Below are 17,817 nucleotides of genomic sequence, written 5' to 3'. Positions count from 1 at the left end.
GTAATTTTCAACCCATGACAGTGTATCAGCAAGGGATGGGCTGGTGAAGAGAAAAAGATGGCTCACAGAGCACTTCAATGCCTTTTCAGGGGCAGTCAGTGATATACACATGAAAGTACAGTACAATACACATTGTTGCCAACATTTGAAAAGTCAGACAAGTGACTGAAACAGATCCCACCCTTGGCGGGTAACCAGGACACGCCTTGGACCAGCATGGCCTGGTCCCACTAGAAGAGGGCGAGTGAAATGCTGCATTCAGAGCCTGCTTGCACACAGATACATGTGTTTACGCATGCATGAAAGCCAGCAGTGCCCAAAATCATTGGGATGGCATCAGCAGCAGTAGAATACGTCTTAACTTTCTTAGCTGATAAAACAGATCTTCAGTACAGCCATCACCTGGAGAGCCAATGGCATCTATCAAAAATTTAACCAAAGTCATCTGACATGGAAATCCCTTTCCAACATGAAGTATCCATAAAATTACACGAGTAAGGGTGATTATTTTTTAAGGAAGTCAGTAGGAAAATCATAATTGACAGACCTCTCTGAACGACAGTCAATTGATAACTGTGGGGATATATTCAGCAATGTACCTATCTGTTGGTCTAGATTCTGTTTTGTGGTTAGTGGCCTTTTACAAAAGTAGTATTTTATTTAATGACTGCAGCCTAATAGCAAGACAAAGGTACTTCTCACATATGGTTGCTTTGTGAACAAAAGGCTGAATTTCAATAATGTTCATGCACGTTCTTCTGACTTGTGTGCAGAAAAAATGGCAACTGTGTATGTAAAGTTGACGTCTCAAGATACAAGTTTCATCTATATTGATGGTCTTTACAGCTCAGGTACAAGCAACCTGCAAACCAGTTCTACATCCCAAGCCAGTCCTCCACTAGAATAAAATCAAATACTGCAAGCTCTGCCAATAACCCCATGAGATGATAACCACACCTCGGTGGTCAACACGCATGATATGGAAACACTTCCCACATAGTATCGAAGCAAAGATCACACCTTTCCAGCCACACACCTTACACCATCTACCGTGCTGGCCAAGCATGCAAGTTTGAACACCACATGTGGAACTAGTGAGGGGTGTGAAGATAATATAGTTCAGTACGAAAATTGGGATCTAGGTTAAGCTGTTTTTGTTTTCTTTCTTTCCTTTTTATGGGCTGGTATCCAAACCGTACAAGATGTAAGTTTTCCTCATGAGGTAGCTTCTGTTCCCAGAGCTGTTGGCTATCCAAGTGGTGTGGGTACTCTCTTAGCCATGATGTCACTAACATTTGCTTTGACTTTTGCTGAGCATCCATTCACTTCTAATCTTATGTCTTGGTAACTGATGCTGTGAGTGGGGACTAAAGCTCAAAGCATTTTCTCTTTTTTTGGTGTGTATGTGGGAAGATGAATGCTAACAAGCAAAATTATTATTCATGTGAATGAAAGAATGTGGAATTTCACTTTTATTCTAAACTGCACATCAGAAGATATGGGCCCAGATTTCAGAAAATTGGTGCTTCATGTGATGAAGCGCCACTTTTCTTGCAGCCCATTGCACCCACCCTAACACCACCATGTGTGCGCTGTATTTAACATACGGCGCACCATGGCACAGGTTAGGGACAATAGCTTCATAATTTTTTACGCTATTGTTGTACTTTGCAGGATTAGCACCAAAAATCCTGGGGTTAATCCTGCAAAGTACATAGAGGGCCATTAAAAATAATGGCGTGCCTCCTTTTAACCCCTGCTCTGTGCAGGCATTAAAAATGCCGCTAAGAATTGCGCAGTGGAAGGTCATAGATTCCACTGAGCCATTTTTGCAGGTCTCCTAATGAGGGAACGCCCCCCCCCCTTGCATACATTATACCTGGCGCAGGCATAATGTGGCTCAACGGTTTACAAAGTGGCGCAATGCGTGCATTGCACCACTTTGTAAATGTTGCGTGGTGTTTTTGCCACACTATCACCACATTAGTGTGAAAAAAAATGATGCAAATGTGATAGATTGCGCTAGGCCCCTCTTAAGTTTGGGCCATCGAGTTCAGTGAGAGGCAAAGGGCTAATTTGGCATTTCATGTGCAGATGCTCGCATTAAAATGCAAATGGGCACATACTAACACTCTAAGGGAGATACTTTAGCATCCTCATTGCCCCGCCCATAGAAGCTGACTGGGCTCCAGCAGCAGCAACAAGTTCTGAAGAAACACTAATAAAAATAGAGCCCCCCCCCCACCACAGGGCGCCAGCTTTCAGCTTCAGAATGAAAGAGCAAGCACCTCCAAGCCTTCCTAGTCCTTGAACTAAGGGGGACGGTGTCATCGCTCTGAAATTGGTTGGAGACGCTGTAACCCACCCATCTCCAGCAACCTGTGATACAAGTCTACTACTAGCAATTGTTTACTATTTTGTAACAAGTCAGTTGCTTTTTGACGTCGCGCCCTTCCTGTGGCTATCTTCTGTCCAAGTGTGAGGAGAAAGAACAACACAAGTTGGCTCCTCCTGAATGAAATGCCTCTAACCACAGATCCCAGCTCCTGAGGATAAGTGCCCCCTACTTTTGGTGCAGACAGGGGTAGACATTTAAAATTAACACTCCACAAGGGACCTTGCACATGCAGAGACATCAGAAAACATTTGTTGCAGTGGCGGGAGTCGCCGAGCACATTTGTGGGATTTCCTTCCATAACCTCACTCCTCTGAGCTTCTTGAGTGTGATCATTATGCCGTACTGTATTTGAGTTCTGATACCTTTACCACCTCCTGGAGTAAGCACTGACTGTTCACTTGTACCACTTTCAAGGTACAAGTTTATAATATGAATAGCTCTACAAATGGAATGAAATAGCCTGAAGGCAAAAACACCAATGGTAAATATCAGTTCCCACCATGGATGCTGACCAGTTCCCACCATGGATGCTGACCAGTACCCACCATGGATGCTGACCAGTGCCCCACCACTGGACAGAAAGCAACCAAAAGGTCTTGCAATCTACTTATGTCTTTCTCCCGTTACATTAAAACAGCAGGAAACCTTGGAAATAGGCTGGATAGAGTTTTTTGAATGCTACTAAAATATCATTGAAAGGACCCCCAGAAGGGGTAGGCCACAAAACTAGATGTGGATGTGGTCCTGTGTCATGGAACTAGGACATTTGATATCTAATATCAGCATTACAACTTCACCTTAATATATTGGAAATAAATACTGGATTCTCAATCTGGGGAGAATCCACAGCACAGTGACATATCTCTGCAATACATAGTCCCTTGCCTTGCCGTCAGCATCATTGCCAACCCAGCGCTGGGGTGCTAGTTGAAACTACGAAACAGAAGTTTGAATCCTAGTCTCTCAATTTGGCTAAATTGTGTACTCTTTTAACTATTGCTTTGCTCCACTGCTGGAAAGAATAAGAGTGATTAGAATGCATCTAAAATCTGATAATATGTGTGTTGGTAAAAAAATGTACTGTATACTACCTAGGCAAGGGGACTGTGCCCAGTCTCATGCATGTTCACAAACATTCAAAATGGTTGTACATTTATAGCTTTTGGAGCTAGTAGTTGTCTTTTGTCCTCTCATTTACAAACTCTTTAATCATGAAAGTCACATTGGAGTGAAGGAGTGACAACTAGGCTCCCTAACAGGCCACTCCAGGTCCCTCTCCCAGCAGCTCCAGCCCTCCTGTCTTGCATGTCGTATCAGTGGCAAAGGCAGACTTTTTGATCCCAGTTCAATGTGGGTAGCAGAAGGAGGTCACGAAAACATGAGCAAACCTGCAGAAAACAGGAAGATTGGGCACCTTAGGTGCAAACCACAGCATTGAGTTTGGATGTGGGCAGATCAGGAAGAAGGTCAGGATATGCCTCACAGATGAGAGCATTACTGTCTGCCCTCCTCATCCCTAAATTGACACCTCCTTGACATGCAGTGTCAGACTGGCCTTCTTGGCCCCGTCTGCCCTGCACAGAGAGCATTTTTCTTTTTTTTAAACTGCCCTCTCTCCTGTATTGCTAAAGCCTAAACACAAATATTGTTTATGAAACAATTCCTCAACTTGAACCTCTAGAGAAATGGCTTAGCAAGAAGACCGCAGCCCTCTGGTGAACTTTCCAAACTTCATCGAAGTTAGAAACTTAAAAAGGCTTCTAGCTTCCTCAAGGAACGCCTGGGTAGTGAACCTGACGTTTTATGCTAGCATGGCCTCTGGGCCCAGGAAGGCAGCTGCAGGAACAGGAAATACAATAAACAGGGCTCTAAGAACCCTGCTATTCTTTGTATTTTCTACTCCTTTCCTTTCTACTGATACCACTAACAGCAAATAAAAGGCAGTTCAGGATCTAAGAATTGGGTAAAGGACCATGTGTGTGATGTAATCAGGGTCAGAGGGCAGGTAAAGTCACTTCCACTGTCCCTGGAATTTTAGTGAACCAACATACATGCGTTTGTTCTTATAATGTAGGTTGGGGTGGTTCTCTTGTAAACAAACCATCTAATTACAGGGGGTTGTCCAGACTTAGACCATCTAATTCCTGCAATATTTTGGCATCTTCAGTAAGAGTGAGGTTGCCAATGTGACCAAAAGCACTCATTTTTAGGGATTTACCGAGAGCAAGAGCGGGAAGATCTCGATAGGGGAAGGAAGCCGGAAGAGAAGAATAGAAAAGCCATCATGAAGGAAGAACGCAGGAACCTGTAAAAGTCAGATAAAGGGGCTGTGAGTGTCGCGTAGTGGACTAAAGAGGCATGAGGTGGATTCAAGATTACAAGCCTTAGTATACAGCATGCTTGAGAGCACCAGCTGTGGGCTTCTGGGCAGACCTTTGAGCACCGGCTTTCATTGTTTTACAAATTAAGCACTGGGTACTTTGGGGTGATACAATTATGTGATTGAAATGTGTACCTGCAACCATATTAAATCCACAAAACTGACCACCACCATATAACCCAGCTACGTAGATGTGAAGTTGAGGACTGATAGTACATTTACTCTTCCTTATTTATAGCAAACACGAAGATAGGTGGTAGTCAATATTGTGGAATCAATATTGTTGTATTGTTGTTGGCATTACCAGCGTCAACAATGTGGCATACAACCACTTGGCACAGCAACAATTTGTATCTTTAGGAGTAAAATATCAATAGGCATGATGAAAACAAATCATATTTTGGTTTCTCTCTACTTTGTATTTAGACTTTAGAATTGTTGCATATGCTCCCTCACTAGCATATGTTGATAAAATGGCAAATTAGTTTAACCTTTTAAAACACTGAGGCCCCATGAGTGGCCCAGTACAACTGATAACATCCGACTTACCTGAATCTGTATTTATTGAGTGCAATACCACCCAACTGCAAGTGTTTTGGGGATAGCACACAGAGTTTTGACCTCCTGATATTTATCCAAAAATTATTATGGCAATATGTGCTGTATCAGGAGTCACCACACATATCACAATTAACTGTGCTGCTTTGTAACGAGGGCCTCAAACTAATTGATGAAACATTGTCAAGTCCTTAGGCAATGCTAATAAAGTTTGTCAATGAGACGTGTTGATCCAAGACTGCTCGAACAACACTGGGTAAAAAGGCTGCTAAACTGCTTTATGACACAAGCATGATCTCAGGTGGTAATATGTGCCATAACTACTGAAAGTACTGCTGCCAGCTGTACATTATGTAATGTCAATCTCTCTCGACCATGCATTTCGTATTTCCTTTGCTGACTCAATGTTGGAATTGAGAGTTGCCTGAAACTGATAATGTCCTTCTCTTCTGAACTTACAGGACCTGGTTCTGCACCCAATGCTGCCACACCGGCCTTGGAATCTACCATTGTTTTGGGCTTCCTATCATCACTTTTCATTGTCCTCCTGTTCAAGGCTTAGACAGAAGGCTCCAGTTTTGAAGACACAACATATTTTTTTTAAGAAGATAAAAGGAACCCATCACTGTGAGGGAAATATTATGCATTTCTTTCAAGAGCCATCAGTATCACACACCATGTTGGACTTCCAGTTTTTAAATAAAAACGTTAAAAAAGACATTTACGAGACTTCTGCAATGGAAAACAAAGAAGCGTCAGGAGCTTGAATTTATTCTTCTGTTGATTCTGTTCCAAAGTCATTTTGTTCACACAATATTTTTCTCACTCACAGATGTGGGATGCTTTCAAAGTGATGCTATGGGATTCTGAAATGTCCTTTTCTTGTCCATTGTTTATGCATCTCTCTTTCTTCCCCCAGTGCAGCCCATCTACAAGTCAACCATCTCAGATCCACTGATCTCAATATATCCCAATAGGATGAATATCGCCACAGCTGCAGCGTACCCACCCTCCAGCCATTGACTACCGATGTAAACATTACGTGTCTGTGTCCTCACCAGTGTGGATATCCTAGATCCCCCTCTGAAATGGGGTAAAGCAATAGAGCGTGGACTGTCTGCATGGTCCCATACATTGGGTGTAGTTGTCAGCATCCCCCTCCATATTTTGACATAGGAATGAAACCGTTCGCTCTGGGCTTTTTAATATGGTTTACTGGGGTGGGGAGTGAGGGATTTGGTTTTGGTTAAGAAGAAGATTGGATGGCCCACCAAGCTGGTTGACCCACCGGTAGGGCTGCTACTTTGGATTAGAGAGCCAATGAAGATAACAGAGACCCTGATTGGACAATGCAGGCAGACCTGCAACATGTCAGTGGTCCTGTGGGCATTGTCAAAATGACAGAACAATAGATATTCTACAGAGGGAAATGGAAAGTGAGATGTTTGAAGTAGAGCTTCCAATGACTAAGTTGGTGCATTATGGGGTTTGTTGCATTTTCTTCTTGTATGTTATTGTTGGTCACATTCTTCCAATATTTTCAGTGCGTGTGCTTTTATGTGTGTAATGCTTCTGGTGTGCCACAGGCACGCGCTGACTATGTGCTGCTTCATCACTGCTTTACTGGGACTACACATGTCTGATTTATTCGTTCCATTCTCACTTGGACCTTGGCTTCATGGATGATATGGGGGAGTACCAATTCTTTCCAACATTGTCATTCCAGAACTTTTGGGATGGACTGGGAATTCTCCTCACATTACACTGGCTGTCTGTCAATCACCCTCATACATTTGATCTTCCAGTCAGAACATGAATCACATATGTGACTTCAAGGTAAAAGCTCACTTACCAGGGTGCCGGTCTGAGGATCTGTAAACACCTGCCATGTTTTCTTTGTGGAGAAGCAGGGAACAAGCAACAAAACCCCAAAATGCACTATATTGTGAGAGAATGTATAACAACAAAACAAAATGGAACTAGGTCAAGGTGTGTTAATGCGTTTAACAGGTTTCATCTGCACCCTCAATGTTGGAAGGCGAGACATTCATCGGGACCGTTCAACAATCTGAAAGGTTAAAGGAACTTGCCCCATCAGGCAGCAACTGGGGGCAACCCGTTCGACCGTGCTTCCTGGTTTTCTCTGTACTCTGCTGCTGGTTGTGGTAGGAAGTGAAACTGCAACTCTTTCGGGTGCAGCGCACAAGCCTACGCTTTCTGATACTTCCTGTCTCTGAAACAAAAGGCTACTATGGCGGCGTCCACGACCCAGCTGACCTCTTGGCTCTCGAGGATAGGCCCTCCTTGAATCCTACTTTGCTCTAACCGGCCCTGGTGCATCTGAATGGAGTTTGTCTACGAGGCCTGGGTCCTCATCTGCATATGATGTTTGAAAAATAAAATTTAAAAAAAACAAGCTCCTTTGTCACTTTGATTGAAAAACTTTAAGTTGTGATGGGTGAGTGACACAGTGCTTTAAAGTTAGGAAGTAACAGAAAAAATGAGCCATGTTCCTGCTTGTGACCCCCAGCTATTGCGTTCAAATTGTGTTTTTTGCACGCTGCATAGCAGTTTTTGGCAACATTCAGTGAACATGTTTGAGCCTTTAGGTGCACTAGATTTTCAAAACTGCTTTTTTCAATTCTCATAACCTATTTAGGTTTAGGAGTTGGTAAATATACAAAACATACAAGGTTAGAAATCCTGCACCGAGTAAGTTTTGTTGAAGCATATAGCTGCATACACTACATGTATGGTTTCTAGTGCGTCCAGCAAAAGGACTTTTTGGAAAATGTTTTGCATGCATGTGAAAATTTGCAAACGTGATAAACTTCACAACTTCATAAAACACAATGGGGCATATTTGAGAAAAGTGGCACTGCTCTTTTCTTGCACCCCTTACTGCCCCCCCAACACCACCATGTGTGCGCCGTATTTAAAATATAGCGCACCATGGTGGTAGCTACGGGACTAGCATCAGAATATTTTACGCTAGTCAGGTGCTTTGCAGTATTAGCGTGAAAAATCCTGACACTAATCCTGCAAAACACCCAGAGGCCACTTGTAAACAATGGAAGCCTCTTTTTAACGCCCGCTCTGAGCCTTAGATTTCCTTGTGCCATTTTTTGCCCCCTTAATGGGGGAACGCCTCCTTTGCATACATTATGCCTGGTGCAAGCATAATGTAGCGCAAACGGTTACAAAGTGGCGCAATGCATGCATTGTGCCACTTTGTAAATATGGTGCAGCGTTTTTTGGCCTTCTATCGCCACATTAGCATAAACAAAATAATGCTAATGTGGCATTTGAATGGTGCGAGGGGGTTCCTAACTATGCTGCAGCACAAAAGAGGGACCTTATGTACAAAACGACCCCTGGTAACGTATTGTGACCTCATTCACTAGATAGACCCTGTAGGGATGTGCAGTATTATAACTGTGCCCTCTTTTGTGCTGCAGCCTGTCTTTAACTAAGTGTGGCCTATTAAAAATAGTGCACTGTCCCCAGGAGAGCTGCGAGCTGGTGCCTGCCCATTGGTGAAACGTGGTCTGGCTGTCTGCATCAGTCAGTCTACCTTGCACCGTGCAGGCGGCTCACGGTCTGTTCATGGCCTGCTGTTCAAAAGGAGACAGATATACCTGTGCAGTGACTGGGACCGCCTGTTAGGAGATGTCTGAGGGGCTATGACGTCCCCTTTAGGGCCACGTCTCTATGCTAATGGGCAAAAGCCCCCTTCACACCACCCCCGTGCTATATGTGTGACAGCACGATCTGTATCATAAAATAGCCTGTGTAAACATCTGCAACACCCTCTGAAACTTAAAAGTGCTCCAGGTCTGCCGAAAGTGACTGATGAGTCAATGAGGGGCAGATTTATGGAAAGTGGCGCTGCACCGAGTGAGGCGCTAATTTCCCTGCGCCCCTTAGCACCCCCTACCTCCACCATGTGGGCATCGCATTTAGAACATAGAGCACCATGGCGCAGGGTCGGGCAATAGCGTAATTTCACAAGACACTATGGATGTACTCTGCAGGAGTACCGCCAAAATATTGCCGCTGCTCCTGCAGAGTACATAGGGCCCCAATTCTAAAGAATGGAAGCCCCCTTTTAACGCCTGCGCCATTTTTACGGCTCTTTAACGGCGTTAAAAGTGCCGTAAAAATGGCGCAAGGAAATCTCTTAGATTTCCTTGCGCCATTTTTCCGGCTCCCCTAATGGGAGAACACCCCCTTTGAACACATTATGCCTGGCGCAGGCATAATGTAGCGCAAAGGGTTACATAGTGGCGCAATACATGTATTGCGCCACTCTATAAATACGGTGCAGGGATTTCGGCCTCGGGCCACATTAACGTAAAAAACAATGACGTTAATGTGGAGCAAGGTGGCTAGGGGACTATAAATGTGCCCATTTGTTTGCTGGAGCACTTTTTGTAGTATGGCAGATCATCAAACAAAAGAACATTCCAGAACTCTTGTTGTTTGTGATTGCTGGTTCTCGAAGATTCGTCAGGTCACATTTTTTGTTTTTTTCTTCCTTTCACAGTATACATTAGCAGACATTTTACGTTTTTTCAAAAGTTTTTTTTTTTTCATTCTCCCTAAATACATATAACATTTTTAGCTTTTTCTCATTTAATACTACGGCACACTAAAATATTTAATAATTACAAGTTAAGTATTTAAATACGTTTAAAAAAATATTTTTTTTTAAAAAGCTAGAGAAATGGGCAGGGACATCAGATTTTCTTTCCCAGATAATTCGACAAATGAACCTGAATATTTTACAATCTCTATAGTTTTCCAACATGCTTTTTCAATCTGAACAAGTATTTTGCAGTTGGAACACTCGGTGGGTTTGCCTTTACAAATACATTGTACAGCGAATTATTTGTTGTTTTCTAGCTAGTTGTACTTTTTAGTCAAAAAGATTAATCCAGCACAGCTGTATTGCTGCTTTGTCATTAATATACTTATATCGTTTAATTTAGACATCTAGACTAAAAATTCTCTACTAATATTTCTAACATTTGTTCGTCTAGACTGGCTTTTATTAGGTTTTAATTTAAAACACTATTGTGCCTAATTCCAAAATTAGTCTGATTTCTTTTACATTAAAAAGGAAAACTGTTTCTTACCAGGGAATTATTTTTATAAATCCAAAAATGTTAATGTTAAGGAAACATTTAACCTGCTTCCCCTTCTCATACCACTAGCGCATTCCTGCTAATCTTTCATTAACATGCATTACTTTGGAAAACCCAAATTAGTTTAGGAATGAGAGATTCACATTACAAAAAAGTTGTTGTTATGTATGTATTACTTCATTTCCTTTTAATTAAATCGTAGGGTTGTTTTCTTCCAGAAAGAAATCCTTAGAGGTTTGAGATTTTCTTGAATGAATAGTGCTATTTTTCACTGAGTTCCAAAGTCAAATTCACTTTGCTCATGCTTCTGAAATTCTAGCATTGCCATCTCTTTTCTACCACTGATTAACTCTGTCATTACCTAAATCCAATTTAATCCCTCATGTGACAATTCAAAAGTGATGACACCTTGAATAATTATTACTATTGAAGAGACAGAAGACAATGGAACACATCTGAGAAATTCAAACTTAGCTTTTTTGGAATACCACAACCTGAAGAAGTGAAACTTTAGGGATGAAAGAGTATAGATTCACCTAGTCATGTTGAGTGGCACCATCTCATGCATACTATTCGATACATTGCATGAGAAACACGGCTACGTAGACAGGGACGGTATGAGCAGCCAATAGTGCTGGAACAATGTTCAGGGTTGGGGTGCTGCCATCATCACTGTTACATCACTGCATTTATAGAGATTGTGAAACATTCAAGCCTCACTCAAAGATGAAGTGTAAAAAATGAGCCATGCCCATTTGGCAAGAGAGTGGTAAGGGTGTAGTATGTTTTTTGGAGCACATTGTCATAAATATATTACTGGAGCATGGTCGCCACTGTCATTTACAGGCTGGACATTTTCCATTAAATTGGCCTTGAAATTTGCACAGACATGCAGCTTTACTGATAAATGGCACTACAGGAAAAAAAACTGTTTTATTTCTGCTTTACCTAACTGCTGATATGTTTTGAAATATTTGTACAGTTCATTTATAGGTAATTACATTTTTGATGTCTTAGAAAAAAACATATCCTACAACCTTTCCTTTCATACCAGCAAGATTGTCACACAGTTCACTTTACAAAATCTTCGCACATTTCAGTCAGAGAAAGAAAAGTAAATACCAATTGCCATGCTAATAGAAGAGGCAACAATTTTTCATAAGACATAGCCCAATATTAGACCTCCGTCTCTGAACACACAGCAAATGTGACAAGATAAAAAAGTCTAAAGGTCTGTTAATTGCTCATTTACCTGGAACTCCAGCTTGGTTATTTTGAGGGTCCTGCACCCCTACTTTCGGCACATAGGTGAGCAGCTTCAGGTTCCAGCAGGTAAACTATCCACTAGTGGAGGTCTGTCCAGCTGAGGACATGTATACGTCAGTGCTCAGTGGTTAGAGTCCCACTCTCGCTACTGATCATAGATGGTAGTTCAGGCCTCTTCTATTTGCTTGAGGTATTTCTCTGGCTTGTTTGTGAGTCCAACCCACAAGTGCCTCGCTGTAGAACCACTGCTGTCTCCAATAGGTAGCGTTACGTCTTCTAATTCTTTGTGAACTATCCCAGCCACCAGCTGACCACCCAAGACAAGGACTTAGGCCCATATTTATACTTTTTTTGCGCCGCATTTGCATAATTTTTTGACACAAAAGCAGCACAAACTGACAAAATATAATTGTATTTTGTAAGTTTGTGTTGCTTTTGCATCACAAAATGATGCAAATGCAGCACAAAAAAAAGTATAAATATGGGCCTTAGAGCGATAGGGTGCATCATGTATCTCCCAGAATCTCACACTGCTGTTATGTGATGTGGATTGAATGTGGCAATATATTTGACGCACAAGGATAGTGCAGCTTGACCTTAAAGCTGAAGTATACTTTTCCACTTCTAGGTATTGTGATTTTGAGCCTTGTCCAACAGATCCATTGGTTATGTATGTCCAGCCTACACTTGGCTTTTCCTCATTTTTATTGGACTCTTTAGATCTGGCGATAGTGCAGTTCTTTTGATTTCACAAAATTGACACATAACGTACTATACACTTTCTTGTAGGGGCTATCAGCTAGCTTACTTCATACATTGTTGTGAAGTTGAGTCAATCACATTTTTATTCTCCCCAGGTCCAGTCTACTTCAGCCATTGGACAGCTTCATTGTGAGTGATGGCATTTTGCTTTTTCACATGGATCACATCTGCTCAAAAAGTAGTTCCTTTCAGGGCCAGTGATTACTATGGCATTGTGTGTTTTTGAACACAATTTTCTTCATTTTAGACAATATTTATTTTTTTATAAAATGGCGAGGGCCCATCCTCTCATCCGACAATAAAGTTTTACACAAAAACATGGCAAAATAAGCAGTAACAACTTCAATAGACTGCCACCCAAAACCCGACCTATTGGCTTTGCCAATACTGTTTCTCAGTGTGAGCAAAAGGCCTCCTGGTATCACGAGTGGCAGTAAATGCAAGGAGGTGATGTCAAAGAATGCCGCACCAGACCCTGTATTCGCTGTCTTGGTCCCTTTGGCCCATATTTATGAATAATGGTGCACACCAGCGCTCAAGCAGTTGTGCGTAGTTTTTTTTAACGCTGGCTAACACCATTCACTAACGCCATCCGTGCGCCATATTTATCAAATGATGCACAATGGCACTAAGGAATGGCTAGTGTCTCAAAAAGGGATGCTAGCCGGTGAGGGATGGCGTTCCAAGAAATGGCGCCAGTGGGTCTCAAATGACGAGAGGCCACTAGTCAGCCTAGCATCATTTTTTGACGTGTGGGTGGTAGTGTTGCTGGGGGTTGGAGTGGGCATCTTTGTGCTCATTCCATGTTGTTTACATGGAAATGGGCATACCTGCACTTTAACGCCTGGTCTGACCAGGCATTAGATAGTGACGATAAACGGGCTTAGATCCATTATTTAGGCCTGCCTCCCAATTGCTCGTCGTTTCTGCTTCGGGAGTTAAATATGGCACTGGGGGCCTAGCGTCATTTTTAGTAAAAAGTAAAAAAATTACGCTAAGGCAGCAAAATCATTTCATAAATATGGGCCTTTGTGTGTGTGCCGTGGCCTGGTCTGCAGCTTTGTGGATGACTTCCTGGACACAGCTCTGTTTGGGAAGCAGGTGTCATAGAGAAAACATTTTCTCTTCTTTAGAGAAACACATTCAGCTTCTCCTGCTGCTGGAAAGTGTCTTCGGAGGAGTGGAGGTCACCAGCGATTCATAATATAACAGTTCACAGACCCCATGGGCTCTCGCTGTGCAGGGCCCGTTGCTTCAGCACTCCTCAATGTCTTAAAGGGGAGACCATGATTGCTCATTAGCATTTCGATGACCGAGTGTGCATCTTCAGTTGAAAGGCGATCTCTGCCCTGTTCTTAACCTTACTGTTAACTTGAGTGCTTCCAAGCAAAAAAAGCACAAATGACAAATTAGTACTTACTACCCATGACATGAATTTTTAAAATTGTGTTGCAGTGATGCAGTGCCCATCAGGCAGTCAAAGTATTTTTTACCAGCAACAGCTTGCATTCTGGGGTTGGGGATGGGGAGGGGGTTGTGGCTTTACTTCTAAAAATTCCACTACTGTCTAAAAACCAAGGATCATATTTTTTTTAAATCACGCAGTGCAGCAAGTTATCTTGCTGATAGGGATGTGATGTGCTGCCTTTTGCCAACGCAGACACCCGTGCACCAAGGTGCCAGCGTTGTAAGTAGGATTGCTTTTGTGCAGGAAGAGGCACTTTCCTGCCCAAAACAATCCTGAGAGAGGTTTCCCTCTTTCTGTGTGTGCTGCAGAATGTAGCACACAGACAGAGGAAGTAAAGAGAAGAAATAAATATATTTGTCCTCGATATGCCTCACATGGAGAGGCGTAGCATTTTGACACATTCCCAGGTCTACCAGTAATGGTAAATCTGTGAATGAGCCAAAATCTTTGGTTGGATGCGTGGGAACACCCAACCTCCACGCATTGAATGCTTTCGCAGGGCAGATTAATACAACGCAGCAATTTAAGCTGCGTTGCTCTAGATGTAGCAAGAAATGCAAGGTGGTCTTGTGTGGCTTGATAAATCTAATTTAATAAATATAATCTAAGAGTTGCGTCACTCTTGTGCCCCATTGTGTGGTGAAAGGGTAACAGTAGTCTTTAATAAATATGCTCCAAAGAACACGCAAAGTGATATTGGCAAAGAGGGTCTGGGCAGCAGTTCGTTTGTTTTGGTGGTTGATGGTAGATGGCACAGCACCTATTAGTGGAGGCAAGGTCCCTCTGGTAGGCTCTGAGTAAAATGGTTCTGACTGCCTGTTCTGCCCTAGGAGGAAGCTCAGCCATGGTCTCTTAGGTAGTACTTGCATCAGGGTGATGGCTCGACAATAACATCATGTCACACAGTTACTCTAACAGTACGTACACAGGGAGCGGAGGGAATTAGCCCATCACTGTGCTCCTCTACCTCATGATTGCTATGTAGCTCAGTTTGGGTAAGGTGGGAGATGTGCTCCACAGTAGGGATGCTCATTTTCCATTGTGCCTTGTCACAGGCTGCTGGGCGCTGACCTCTCACTGTCCACCTCACAGAACACTGTGTGTGCCTCTTGCTCTGGGTATATGGTAGCTGATGCAAAGGTGCTTACCAGACCTTTGGCTGCCAATGGCTTTTTGAACCCATTTGCAACAAAACAGTTCGGAAAACCCCAAAAAGCATACTTGAACATATACAGCCACAAGAAAAACCTAGCTAAAGGGATAGGTAGGCAGGTGAAACAAAGAGGCCTTTGTCTGGCTATTTTAAATGATAGAAAATGCCAAAGTACCATAAAAGGTGCTCATTATCTGGACCATGAACTCTCTTCCACCCTGATGAGTACACTGGAGATACATCACTATTAATAAATCATTACATTGTTGAGAAATATGGACATATTCATGTTATATATCATGTTACACTTTGGCCCATATTTATACTTTTTTAGTGCCACATTTGCATAATTTTTTGACGCAAAAGCGGTGCACACTTACAAAATACAATTATTGCGGCGCTAAAAAAGTATAAATATGGGCCTTTAACCCATAGTACATGTACACTTATACAAACCTGAACCTTAAACAACAGACAATGTCATTAGGGTGTGACCCCTGTATAATACCAACATACCACAATAATTTGAGTTTGGTCTACTCATTAGACAGCATGAGAACACAGCCTAACACGTTTAGGAACAAATTAAAAGATGAGTTGTGAAAGTGAACGTTTGGAGCATTTCCAAATCTTAATTTTTTTAAAATGTTTTATTACATAATCAAAGGAAGATGATGTGGTGTAGTGACGTACGTCGAACTGGAGACAAGGCTTTGCATCCATCCTGGCACAGCTGAAAACTGTGCAGTTTTGAGCAAATGACTCAATCAGTGATGATGATGTAATTGTCTGTAACCGTGTAATTCAAACATTTAGGTCCACACTTGATGTATACAATTGTGCTTCGTCTTCCATCGCTCCCCACAATACACAACATTCTGATCCGCCTCAGCAACATCTGTGCTGTAACAATATAAACACATGCATGTTTTTACACTGGGAAATTAGCCCACTTATTCTGCTCTCTGAATACCCCTCTCTTTTGAGATCTTTATGAACCCCCTCATTTTGTGACATTCACATAGAAGCCCTATATAATTTTCTTTATACCAGTACACGTGACACACCACTAATAAGATTCATATAAATCTACTTCTCGATGTCTTTGGGTATACCTTTTTGTTTTTGTTGGAGATCTCCCATACTCATCTTCTTGTTCTCTGAAGCATTTGTTTATGATGTGTCTTGTGTTGGCTTTAGAAAGAAAAGACACCTCTCCAATAAGGCTTCAGTGCTTTCTTCTCTGTGTGTCATACATGCATCCAGGCACAACACCCGCTTGGCACCAAACATCTTCTAGACATCCAAAGCTCACAGGATTTTTGGATACTTTTGAAGCTTAGGAGTGCTTAGGGCCTGATTTCAACTTTTTTAGTGTCACATTTGCGTCTTTTTTTATGCAAACGTGGTGCAAACGTACAAAATTAAATTATATTTTGTAAGTTTGCGCCACTTTTGTATAAAAAGATTATGCAAATGCAGCACTAAAAAAGTATAAATCAGGCCCTTAGGCCCATATTTATACTTTTTTTGCGTCGCATTTGCGTCATTTTTTACGCAAAAGCGGCACAAACTTACAAAATACAATTATATTTTGTAAGTTTGCACCACTTTTGCGGCAAAAAATGACGCAAATGCAGCCCTAAAAAAGTATAAATATGGGCCTTGTTGTCTGAGTGGAAATTATGTGCAAAGCCAATAGATCTGGCTTTAATATGCTGATGCACGAAAATACAGGCATGCAAAAATTCTGTCTGTTTGTTAAAGCCAAACATATTGGCAGTGTATGCTTTCATACTGTCTCTGAGAATGTCACATTAATGCCAGACATTTTGGCAGTGTGTGCTCTCATACTGGCTGTGAGAATGTCACATTATTCCCAGACATATTGGCAGTGTGTGGTCTCGTACTGTCTTTGAAAATGTCTATGCACTCACTGCGTGAAGTGGTAGCCCCACCACTGCCACTTTCAATACTAGCCCCTTCCCCCGAAGTTCCGGTCTAGTGCACCCCTGGTGCAGTATGATAGTCATAGATGTGAAGCTTGTCTCAGCATGAACTTATAGTGCAGGCGTTCAATATCAAGAAGCTGGCCTAGGAATCGCCCTTGCATGGAGTTCAGAGGGGACATCATCATGCCCTAGACCTTGCACTTCCCAGGACTGGCTGTTACTTGTATGCAAGCTTATGCCTTCATGAATAACGACAGAAACTCCAAAACCTTGATATTGTGGGGCACATTTACGAAAGGATTGTGCCATGCGTACACCACAAAACATGGAACATGCATGACGCAAATCTCTAAGTCATATTTTTGAAGCCACATAAATTCACTTTGCGTGGCTTCCAATGGCTGCAAAAATATGGCGTGTGGCAATGCAACTCCCATGGTTTCTGACACATCCCCAGATTTGTAGAGTGCAATAAAGCCTTACGCCTCCCAGGGGAGGTGTAACAAAAATATCTTTATTTCTCCTAGTTTCTATCTGTTTTTATGTATTCTGCAGCACACACAAAAAGAGGAATATGCCTCCCAGGACTGAAAAACAATCCTGCGTGCTATGCACCCACGCACTATTGTGCACCAGCACTGGTGGAAAGGAGGGGAACGTGACATAGCCTTGAATGCTAAAATACTCAATCATTTAACGATGAATGTTGGTATTAAAGCTGCCTTCAGAATCA

General features: G+C 42.2%; 1 protein-coding gene across 2 annotated transcripts in view; it reads left to right on the top strand.

Annotated features, from left to right (window-relative positions):
- IGLON5 (IgLON family member 5) overlaps positions 1-7,752 on the top strand; it is an 862,707-nt gene extending 854,955 nt beyond the window's left edge. For both annotated transcript variants that reach the window (XM_069201214.1, XM_069201213.1), the window contains exon 8: positions 5,798-7,752. In XM_069201214.1, the coding sequence (XP_069057315.1) occupies positions 5,798-5,898 (101 nt within the window). In that variant the 3' untranslated portion in view covers positions 5,899-7,752. The remainder of the gene's footprint in view (positions 1-5,797) is intronic.
- Positions 7,753-17,817: the final 10,065 nt, after the last annotated feature.

This window comes from Pleurodeles waltl, chromosome 7 (assembly GCF_031143425.1).
Source record: "Pleurodeles waltl isolate 20211129_DDA chromosome 7, aPleWal1.hap1.20221129, whole genome shotgun sequence".
Taxonomy (NCBI): Eukaryota; Metazoa; Chordata; class Amphibia; order Caudata; family Salamandridae; genus Pleurodeles; species Pleurodeles waltl.
This window is presented reverse-complemented; position numbering and strand designations above follow the sequence as displayed.